Source organism: Myotis lucifugus, unplaced genomic scaffold, assembly GCF_000147115.1.
Source record: "Myotis lucifugus unplaced genomic scaffold, Myoluc2.0 scaffold_46, whole genome shotgun sequence".
Taxonomy (NCBI): domain Eukaryota; kingdom Metazoa; phylum Chordata; class Mammalia; order Chiroptera; family Vespertilionidae; genus Myotis; species Myotis lucifugus.
The window spans coordinates 2,205,740-2,217,756 of NW_005871094.1; the positions used below are offsets into that span (position 1 = coordinate 2,205,740).

General features: G+C 37.5%; 1 protein-coding gene across 12 annotated transcripts in view; it reads left to right on the plus strand.

Annotated features, from left to right (window-relative positions):
- The window catches only part of CNOT4 (CCR4-NOT transcription complex subunit 4), a 153,013-nt gene that overhangs the window by 86,871 nt on the left and 54,125 nt on the right, over nt 1-12,017 (plus strand). For 4 of the 12 annotated variants that reach the window (XM_014455433.2, XM_014455437.2, XM_023753503.1 and 1 more), the window contains exons 4-7: nt 6,158-6,244; nt 7,226-7,327; nt 8,686-8,814; nt 11,518-11,651. In XM_014455433.2, coding sequence (XP_014310919.1) covers nt 6,158-6,244; nt 7,226-7,327; nt 8,686-8,814; nt 11,518-11,651 — 452 coding nt within the window. The remainder of the gene's footprint in view (nt 1-6,157; nt 6,245-7,225; nt 7,328-8,685; nt 8,815-11,517; nt 11,652-12,017) is intronic. The other 8 variants (XM_006088316.2, XM_006088318.2, XM_006088320.2 and 5 more) reach the window with 4 other exon arrangements.

Sequence of the window (12,017 nt, forward strand, 5' to 3'; positions counted from 1 at the left end):
TATCTTGAAACCCTTCATCCCTCACCTTTTTTTTTTTCCATATTCACAACCTCTTTAGTGATTTCCTTTATTGGCTCCGTCATAAAATCTGTGAAGTCATGTACAACATATGGACAGTTTTCTTGAGCAGGAATTTATTCTTTTGGGCTTGATGGCTTCCACAGCTTTCTTTATAACAATGATGCATCTTCAGTGGTAGAACCTTCCAGACTTCCTATGATGTTCTCTCTACCAGGATTCTCTTCCATAGCATTGGTAGTCCTTTCCAGAGAGTCCCGTGTGTAATGAGCTTTAAAGATCCTTGTGACCCTTGACCTAGAGGCTGAGTTAAGAGACATAGTGTTTGGGAGCAAGTAGACCACTTCAACATCTACACTGTTTATCTGATGGGGTTCTGTGTGGCCAGGGGCATTGTCCAAAATCAAAAAAGCTTGAAAAAGGCAGTTCCTTACTGACAAGGTACTTCCTGACTTTAGGGACAAAGCATCGATGGAGCCAATCCAGAAAAGGGTTCTCATTGTCCAGGCCTTCTCGTTGTACAACTAAATGACCGGCAGTTTCTGTTTGTCTTTTCCCTTCAAGGTGGGGGTTAGCAGTTTTATAGATAAGGGCATTCCTGATTGTAAACTTGAATGCATTTGTACAAAACAGTAGAGTTAGCCTATCACTTCCTGCCTTAAATCCTGGTGCTTGCTTCCCTGTTTCCCCTCCTTCCAGCTCCCACCCCACCCTCCACCCTCACTCCCCACCCACTGAGATCATCCATAGGTGCATGATTTTTGTCCAGTCACTTCCCGCATCTCCCACACCCCTTTTCCCCCAAGCATAGTCAGTCCATTCCCTTTCTATGTCCCTGATTCATTATAATCACCAGTTCATTCTGTACATCAGGTTATTTATTCACTTGATTCTTAGATTCATTTGTTGATAGATGCATATTTGTTGTTCATAATTTGTATCTTTCCCTTTTTCTTCTTCTTCCTCTTCTTAAAGGATACCTTTCAGCATTTCATATAATACTGGTTTGGCGGTGATGAACTCCTTTAGCTTTTCCTTATCTGTGAAGCTCTTTATCTGACCTTCAATTCTGAATGATAGCTTTGCTGGATAAAGTAATCTTGGTTGTAGGTTCTTGGTATTCAGCACTTTGAATATTTCTTGCCATTCCCTTCTGGCCTGCAACGTTTCTGTTGAGAAATCAGCTGACAGTCGTATGGGTATTCCCTTGTAGGTAATTGAGCCTCTTTCTCTTGCTGCTTTTAAGATTTTCTCTTTGTCTTTTGCTCTTGGCATTTTAATGATGATGTGTCTTGGTGTGGTCCTCTTTGGATTCCTTTTGTTTGGGGTTCTCTGCGCTTCTTGGACCTGTAAGTCCATTTCTTTCACCAGGTGGGGGAAGTTCTCTGCCATTATTTCTTGAAATAGGTTTTCAATATCTTGCTGTCTCTCATCTTCTGGTATTCCAATAATTCTGATATTAGACCGCTTAAAGCTGTCCCAGAGGCTCCTTACACTATCTTCACACTTTCGGATTCTTTTTTCATTTTGCTTTTCCAATTGGGTGTTTTTTGTCGAATCTTTGGTTTGAGTCTTGTGCTCCTCTGGTCTGCTATTGGGTATAATATTCTTTATTTCAGTCCGTGTGTGCTTACTTTCTAATTTCTTTATCGTAGCATCGAGGGTCTCATTAGTTTTTGTGAGGCTCTGCACAAATTTATGGCAAGCCCTCAAAATTGCGATTCTTAGCTCCATATCCTCCATTTCTGTCATGTTTTTTTGTCTCTGCATCTTATATGCTTTCTTGGTGCACCCCCTTGTGGTCTCTGTGCGCAGTCTTGTTCTAGTCAAGCCTTAATTGTTGTAGTTAACACTAGAGGGTTTTGACCACCAGGCCGACTGGCTGTAGGAATCAGCTGTGGAAAACGTCTGTCTTCTGGGGAGGCGCTATTCCAGCCTTTGCCTGAGGCGGTCGGCAAATGGCCGTGCGCAGGGCCTGGGCGGGGCGGGCTCAGCAGGGCGGGGGGAGGGAGCAGCTATGGCCGCTCTCAGTCCGTCTCCCGGGTCTCTGCCTCTCTGTCCCCACAACCGCTGCAAACCTCGGAGGGGCCGTAGCCAGACAGTCCCGCTTCTCCCGTTTGAGTCTGGGTCCCTAGAGACTCGCCCGGATCTGTAGCCCAGAGTCTGAGACTCGCTCCTGATTGAAAACGACAATCACGCCCTCAGCCGCCAGCCCGCTTTGCGCGCGCACCCTCACCACCGCACCGCCGTACCTTTAAGTTTTCCACACTGCGCCTCCGCTGAGCGTCGGAATGCTGTTGTTTTTGCTTCTAGTTGAAGAGACTCTCCTCAGCCAGTCTTCCCGTGGTTCTGGTTGATGTCCGCTCCGACTTTTAGTTGTATTTTTGAAGTGGTTGTTCGAGGCAGCAAACTCCGGTGTTTACCTATGCCGCCATCTTCGATTCTCAGCCTGATTGTAAACTTGAATGCATTTGTACAAAACAGTAGAGTTAGCCTATCACTTCCTGCCTTAAATCCTGGTGCTTGCTTCCCTGTTTACTAATACCTGTTGTGGCATTTCCCCCCTTAGCTATTGTAAATTTTGCTGCTATGAACATAGGGGTGCATATATCCTTTCTGATTGGTGTTTCTGGTTTCTTGGAATATATTCCTAGAAGTGGGATCACTGGGTGAAATGGGAGTTCCCATCCCCCAGAATAGGGCATTTTCATCTGTATTATAACCTCTTCAGGCAGATACACTTTCTCAATTATTTTCTTAATGGCATCTGGGAACTTGTCTGCTGCCTCTTGGTTGGCAGAAGCTGCTTCTCCTGTTATCTTGACTTCTTTTTTAAGCCAACCCTCTTTCTAAAATTATCAAACCATCCTTTGTTGGCATTAAATTCTTTAACTTTAGCCCTAGCTGGTTTGGCTCAGTGAATAGAGTGTTGGACTGCAGAGTAGAAGGTCCCAGGTTCGATTCTGGTCAAGAGCACATGCTCTGGTTGCAGGCTCTATCCCTAGTAGGGAGCATGCAGGAAACAGCTGATCAGTGATACTCTCTCATCATTGATGTTTCTATCTCTCTTCCTTTCTGAAATCAATAAAAATATATCAAAAAAAAATTCTTAACTTTAGTTTCTTCACTTTTCTTTTGCTTTAAGTTGTCATATAATGACTTTGCTTTTTCTATAGGTATGCCTTTCTTACAGCAATCCTGTACCCACATAAAAGCTGCATTTTCAATACAAGATAAAAATTATTTTTCAGAAGTGCAAAGTTTTTTGCAAGTGCTGATGGGCTTCATAAATCTCTTTTCCTTTTTTTTTTTTAAATATATACTTTATTGATTTTTTTACAGAGAGGAAGGGAGAGGGATAGAGAGTTAGAAACATCGATGAGAGAGAAACATCGATCAGCTGCCTCCTGCACACCCCCCACTGGGGATGTGCCTGCAACTAAGGTACATGCCCTTGACCGGAATCGAACCTGGGACCTTTCAGTCCGCAGGCTGACGCTCTAGCCACTGAGCCAAACAGGTTAGGGCTCTTTTCCTTTTTTTTTACATGGTCCTTACTCTGGATTCATTTACCTCAAAATGGCGGACTACTGCAGCTGCAGACCTCGGTCTATGACACATGTCAAGCACTTCAGTGTTTTCTTGTAAAGACAAGACTTTTCTCTGCTTCTTGGGAGCACTGCCAGCATCATTAGTGGCACTTCATATGGGTGCCATGGTGTTACTTATTGTTTATGGTATTGCACTATACACAATGGAAAATAAGCAAGAAGCTCAAGAGATCACTTTTTACTGATACCCAGTGTATTGGAGAGACAACTGCTAACACAGAGATGATTAGATTAGCAGCATCACATGGCATTTTAAGTGGATACTTGTAATACTTAGTCTCACCACAGTAGCAACAGGAGGTGACTAGGAAAGTATTACAGTAGTACAATATGTGCTGCAGTTAATTTTATGCAGTTATGATTTAACATTGCATCTTTCAACTGTGAATGGCACTATGTATGGTCTGTGTTTGCATGTTTTGAAAAATTTAAGTTTTTACATTGGAGTTGTGTATATTTTATGGTAGTAAATAATAAAATAGACTGGTATCTACATATATTTTATGCATTCATGATATACCTAACTCTTATTTTTATCTTTTATTAATTTCTTTTTTTATTGTTTAAAGTATTACATATGTCTCCTTTTCTCCCCCATCGACCCCTCCCCGGCCACTCCCACCCCCAGGACAAGCCCCCACTGCCCCAGTGTCAGTGTCCATTGGTTATGCTAATATGCATGCATGCAAGTCCTTTGGTTGATCTCTTATATCCCTGCCCTCCTCTGCCTTCTCTCTGAGGTTTGCAAGTCCATTCGGTGCTTCTCTGTTTCTGGATCCATTTTTGTTCATCAGTGTATGTTTTTCATTATATTCCACAAATGAGTGAGGTCATGTGATACTTAATCTTTCTCTGACTGTCTTATTTCACTTAGCATAATGCTCTCCAGGTCCATCCATGCTGTTCTAAATGGTAAAAGTTCCTTCTTTTTTTACAGCAGCATAATATTCCAGTATGTAAATGTACCACAGTTTTCTAATCCACTCATCTGCTGATGGGCATTTAGGCTGTTTCTAATTTTAGCTATTGTAAATTGTGCTGCTATGAACATAGGGGTGTATATATCTTTTCTGATTGGTGTTTCTGGTTTCTTGGGATACATTCCTAGAAGTGGGATCACTGGGTGAAATGGCAGTTCCATTTTTAATTTTTTGAGGAAACTCCATACTGTTTTCCACAGTGGTTGCACCGGTCTGCATTCCCACCAGCAGTACACCAGGGTTCCTTTTTCTCCACATCCTTGCCAGCACTTGCTTGTTGATTTGTTGATGATAGCCATTAACTCTTTTATATATATATATTTCTAGGCTACATGGTTTATCTGTGAGATTTTTCACATTGCAAATCTCCAAAAAATTTTCCAATATATTTATTTAAAGAAATTAGTGTATAAGTAGACCAACATGTTCAAATCATGTTGTTCAAATCGTGTTTTTCAAAGGTCAACTGTATATTAAGTTGGAAACTGTTAAGAATTAATGACACCCCAGTCATAGACTATTTCATAAAGCTTTGATTCTGTCTGATACAGAACATATATAAACTTGGCTAATTTGCCAGTATGTTGTACCTTGATACAAAAACCTTTCCCATGATTTGCAGTTATCTCGGAATTACATTCTGTTCTTTTTCTAAAATTTACCTATAGACCTACTGTTCCTACAATCTCTCCAAACAGCAAACTCTCTTTAAATGAGAGCTTTCTGCGCATGCCTGTTCAAGTGTATGCAAAGCATTCTTTCCAAACACTTGAAAATACTCACACACAACTTAGCGAGTAAGTAAGAGAAGCTAAATGAGTATATGAGGTGATCACAAATATGAGAGGAAATAACCATGAAGGTAATAGAGAAGAAATGTATAAATTTTTTGCCCCTATCTATCACCTTACACACAAAAGAGAGGGGAGGGGAAAAAATTGGAGAGTTGAGAAATGATAAAATTGATTGACATAAGGAAGCTAAATACACACACACACAGTGATAAATCATAAAGCATTGACATTTGAGGAACATTCTATTACCATATTTGGAATTTGTAGCTCATAAATAATGCTTTAGTATGTCATATTATATACAGTAGATTTATGAGTAGACTGTTTCTACTCAGGTCCCTGAATTCTTATTTCTGTGTTTAGTACATAATTTTGGTTATTGTTTTGAGAAATAATTTTTTACAGGGATCATCTATTAATGAAAATATGGTCAGGATATCTTATCTGTTTTGTGTTTAAGAATATTGTAAAATATAAGTTCCCATAGAGTATAGTACAAAAATTAGAACATAATAGAAAATATCAAACTTAATGAGTCTCAATTTCTTTTTAGTAGGTCAATAAAAAATAGCTTTGAGACTTTGTTGATGATTTCCTGTAGGTTAACCACACAAATTGTAATTAGGAAATAGTCACATTTATTAGAAAACATTAAAAGTTATTTTTCTTTCACTGAAGAGTGTATGTACCCATTATAAGAATAAAGTTGATGAAAATGGGGACAGTTTATACCTTATTTCTTCTTCTTTTATAGGTTTTAAAACGACCAGAATATTTTGGGAAGTTTGGTAAAATACATAAAGTTGTCATCAATAATAGCACATCATATGCAGGTTCACAGGTAACTAACTAACTATAGGGATTTTTGCCTTTCCTATGGTTGGAGTTTGATCTGGGCTGTTCAGAAGGAAAATTTATTTTTTTGTGATTAGAAAGCTTGAGGGACAAGGACTTAAATAGTACAGTGATCTCTGTTGATGGGGTGGGGCAGTTTTTGGTGCTCATTGACTGGACTCTTCCAGGACTTAACAGTGAATTGCTAGTAATAATAGGGAAATAGTAAAACAAAGATTTGGTGGTTTGAAGGGGAGGGGAAGTTGAGTCTATTGTTAGTCTAATAATTAGGTAATGATTTCTAATTCATATTTTCAGATATTGAAAACTTTATAGAGCATCTTTCTTATGCTGCTATTAGCAGACATTGTTCTTGCAAAGTGCATTGATTTTGGGGAGAACATAATTTGACACAGTGTCTTCAAATCTTAGTTTTTAAAATCTAACTTTCAAAGTTTGTCAAATGACTTTAAAAGAATAAGTGCCAATCCAAGAATTATTAAAAAAAAAAAAAGAGCAGAGAGGGCAAAACACATAAGTTTTATTTTATTTTAAATATATTTTTACTGATTTCTGAGAGGCAAGGAGAGGGAGAGAGAGATAGAAACATCAGTGAGAGAGAATCATTGATCAGCTGCCTCCAGCATGCCAGGGATCAAGCCCACAACCTGAACCTGGGCACGTGCCCTGACCCGGCGATCAAGCCTGCAACCTTGGCATATAGGGACAATTTGAGCTACCAAAGATGATATTTTATTCATACATATTTTAGTCTACTTAAAAACAGATAAAATTCATTAAGTATGATTGATTTACAATGAGCTAGTATATGGTTTAATTAAAGCTACTGCAACTTATAATTATTGTGATTATTGTTAATGATAGTAAGTAGTAAAGGCTTTTAGAATTTCCTAGGCAAGCTGCAAGATAAATTTTTTATAATGTTTTTATTGAATTTGACAGTAATAACAGCAAGTTTTCACTTTAGGGTCCAAGCGCCAGTGCTTATGTAACCTATATCCGGTCAGAAGATGCTCTCAGAGCCATACAGTGTGTCAACAATGTGGTGGTAGATGGCAGAACGCTTAAGGTAATATGGTCCTCTTGATTTGTTTTGTTTTAAAGAGGAAGGGATAAAATGTAGTAAGGAAAGAAGTACTTAGGATTTACATATTACATTTGAAGAGTGGCTATTTGAAGATTGCTTCTTAGGCATCCGTACCAACCTATGATACCCAATTTGTTTACTGCTGACTTATGTAAAGTCCTTTTTTGTCAGGTATGAACAAACATTTTTATTATTAGAGGGTAATCTTTTAAAATCTCCTATATTTACATATTTTGTTGTGTAAAAAATGAATCTATTATCAGAAATAAATAATAGTTCTGATTTGTTGTCATTAAATATTTGGACATTTATCAATGCATGTTTGAGTGAAGGGTCCCACCAAGCAATCCTATATAATAAAACCCTAATATGCAAATTGACCAAACTGTGGAGTGACTGGTCGCTATGATGTGCACTGACCACCAGGGCGCAGACGCTCAATGTAGGACAGTGATGGCGAACCTATGACATGCGTGTCAGAGGTGACACGCGAACTCATTTTTTTGGTTGATTTTTCTTTGTTAAATGGCATTTAAATATATAAAATAAATATCAAAAATATAAATCTTTGTTTTACTATGGTTGCAAATATCAAAAAATTTCTATATGTGACATGGCACCAGCGTTAGGGTTTTTCAAAATGCTGACACGCCGAGCTCAAAAGGTTTGCCATCACTGATGTAGGAGCTGCCCCGTGGTGGTCAGTGCACTCCCACAGGGGGAGCACTGCTCAGCCAGAAGCTAGGCTCACAGCTGGCGAGCGCAGTGGCAGTGGCAGGAGCGCTGCAGATGGGTGGTAAGGAGCGAGCGGTCCCGGACTGTGAGAGGGATGTCCACCTGCCAGCTTAGGCCCAATCCCCCTCCGGGCCTAAGCCGGCAGACTGACATCCCCCGAGGGGTCCTGGACTGCGAGAAGGCACAGGCCGGGCTGAGGGACTCATACCCCTTCTCCCCCCAGTGCTTGAATTTCATGCACCAGGCCTCTAGTGCTTTATATAAATGAAAGAAGAATAGCACAATTAGAAAAAGGGAGTTGCCTAACCACGCATAACATGCAACAGATTTTGTCTCTCTTCTGATGGCTAGGGAAGAAGATTTGGATGCTCAAGTCCTAGAAACCATAGACAGAGATGTTTTCTTTAGTTCTTCCAAATGAGCATCATCTTTGCTAAATCCTGCTATTAACAGTTTATTTCTCTAGTGTTCATAGCTATACTTCTTGTTTTGTTATGTCTGTGTCTCATTTTAGGTGAAGTGAAAACACAAAACATGGATATTCTCATTGTGATGTCATTTTACATTTTGGGTCCTTTTTTCTCCCTCCCCTTCTCTTCCTGCAGGCATCTCTAGGTACAACAAAATACTGCAGTTACTTCTTAAAAAATATGCAGTGTCCAAAGCCTGACTGCATGTATCTACATGAATTGGGGGATGAGGCGGCCAGCTTCACAAAAGAGGAAATGCAGGTAGTCACGTATTGTGAATTCTCAAATTTGCAGAAAAAGGGAGGATTCTTCTTTATAAGTTAAAATTGCTAAAGTGGGGGCTTTATTTTTTAAAACTGGCATTACTTTAAAGTAGCATTTTCTAAACTGTGTTCTATGGAATGTCAGTTATTGTATTGTTATAATAAAAATAAGGTCTTTGGTCCACTAAATTTGAAAATGCTAGATTAATGAAGATAAATAGGTTTTCTTTCCTACAGGACTTCTCAGAGTCTTTAATATGCTAAAACATACCCAAGATAGGAATGTACATTGGAACTTTTATTGACCAAGGAAAGCATTTTGGGAAATGCTACTTTAAGGGGAATGTCAGCAAAATGACAGCTAAGTGTGATACTGTAATTATGAGTTGTGGTTTCCCCCCCAACCTCTACTCTTTACAGAGCATGCTAGAAAAAGAATATTCTAGCAAATGTTGCTGATAAGCTCACATTTTTATAAAATGATTCTCCCTCCCATGGAAGTCTTGTAAAGGGTAAATTGAAGGCTTATTATTTTATGTTCATTTTTACATTTCCTCTTCTCCTGTCTGTCTCCTTTCAGTTTTTAGTATAAACATGTCTTTACAAGTAAAAATGTTGACTATGCGGCATATTAAATGAGGATTATACCAAAGCACAATGCTGCACTTCCCTTTTATAGATGAGGACTTCAGATTGTTGCTGTGGACTTTTGCAGGAATACTTCTCATTTAGAAGGTGGGGGGCATTGATTGCTACCTTTCATTCTCCAGGTCAAACTAGAAAAAGTCTAGTTGGGGTTCCTTTAAGAGCAGATTGTTAAATAAAGTAATACCCTTTTTAAACTTGGAATTATTGCAGATTAAATCCCATTATTTAAATATAAAAAATAAATAAATAAATGAATAAATACATTGGAATTTCTTGACAGTGTTGTTTTTATGATCTGTGTGGAATGACTTATTTCTTATATCCAATAAGTGCTTTTTGATCTTTTTTTTAAATGCAGCTTTCTTGGATAAAATCTAAGGTTTAGCTATTTCAAACTGAATTTTGACTAGTGGGAATATGCTTTACTCACAGGTACTATTACAATGAAAATCTCTATCAGAGAATTTCTAAGCTCCATTTTATCTCATTTTTAAAGAGCTTTGAACAGAAGAAAATGGGTGACACCCAAAACTAATATAATATTGTATGTCAATTGTAATAGAAAAATAAAGAAATTTTTTTTTTTAAGAAATGGATGGATGATCCCTTAGAACTTAACTTGTAATGGGATTTAACCTGTTTTATGAACTGCCCCTGTAGAATCATTTGAATATCAGTTTGAATTCTTTGTGGCCAGTGAACACCATAATGTCTGTTGAAGTATTGATTACAGAAAGAATTTTCAAGGCTCTTATGTGTTAAAGATGTAAAATCTACATCTAATTGTATTTTTTCTTAGTAACTACTTTAAAATTCATTTCATACTGTTGTCCAGACTTCATTTTGCTCTTCTTTACCTGAGTTTAAATTTTCTTTATAAAAGGATTTCTCTGTTAAAATACTTTCTCAAAGTAGAAAGAAAAGTGGAACAACTATATCATGGCAAAAATCAGGAGATTTTCTTTTTGTTACTGTATAATTCAAAATTCAGAGATCCTGTGAAATATTTAGAGATCCAATTAAAACAGGCAAGAGCCCTCTCAGAACAGGGAACGATGCATTGTGCAGTATCTGTATACAATTGTGCACGATTAGATGATATTGCCCTGCCCTTGCTTGTTTTTATTGTTGTTGTTGTTTATCTTTTCTGTTCTGGTTTTGGTTTTCTCATAACATTTAGACCACACTTTTAAAGCAATTAACAATCCTGAAGGTAAGTAAACATGTCATTCCAGTCCTAATAAACATGCATATTGGAAAAAGTTATTCAAATTAATTTCATTGTAATGTATTTCCATATATGACTAGTTTCCAGCCAGTCTTTGCCTAATTTCTCCCATAATGTGACATTGCCTTCTGATATGTAACTACCAACTACAGTAAATACAGAATTTTCTTTGTTTTGTATAGAGCAGGAATCGCCAAAGTTTTTCTGTAAAGGGCCAGTTCATAAATATTTTAGGCTTTCTCAGCCACATGGTCTCTGTAGCAATTACTCAACTCTGCTATTATAGCACAAAAGCAGCCATAGACAACTCATAAATAATAGACAATTCATAAATGACAGTTCATAAATGAATGAGCATGACTGTTCCAATAAAACTTTATTTACAAAATCAAAGTGACTGGCTGTAAATTTAAAATACATGAAATGTTAGAAACATAAACATTTTAATCTAGAAAAAGAAATTGACTGATTTTCAATAATCTTTAGAAATTTTAATAATGGCCTCTTCTAATATTTAATTTTAATATGGAGATGGGGTTTAAAAGTAGGTTTTTTGAGGTAGCAAAAATATTGTGTCTTAATACACTTTTTTACACAAGTTGTTGATGAAATGTCTTTATTAATGGAATATATTAGTTTGTTGTTTTGTTGGAAGAACTTTCATTGGTCTAGAAAAAGTTTTGTGCTACCCTCCTGATAGGTTTCTTTGACATGCAAAACCTTTACATATTTTATTTAGGATATCTTTAATAATTCAGAAAGTAATTCAATATTTTATACCAGCCATTTTGTGAACCCCACTGCAGTTTTAATTTCTTCTTCCATTAGGCAGGTAAACATCAAGAATATGAACAGAAGCTACTACAAGAATTATATAAATTAAATCCCAATTTTCTTCAACTGTCTACGGGTTCAGTTGATAAGAATAAGAACAAAGTGACCCCACTGCAGAGGTATGATACGTAAGTACGGATATTGGTATAATCAGACACCTTATGTTCATGTCTATCGATCTCTTTTCCTTCTACATCATTTTCAGATTGAACCTTATTTCAGTGGCTATCATTTTTATGCAGAACTGTTGCACTATATAGGAAATGTTGAGTCAAAATTTCTGGGTTTGAATATTTGTTGCCTGCTGCTCACTGGTGATAATTTAGATGAGCCTCTCGATGGCTTCACATTTGTATTGATTTGCAGACTACCCTGAGCCTTAGGAACACCCTAATTGATAAAAAGAAAATTAAGGGATGTTGGTTATTAAAAATCTTTGTCACCTAATTGAGGTTTTCCCCCTGACATAATGAGGGGAACAAAATACCGTAAAA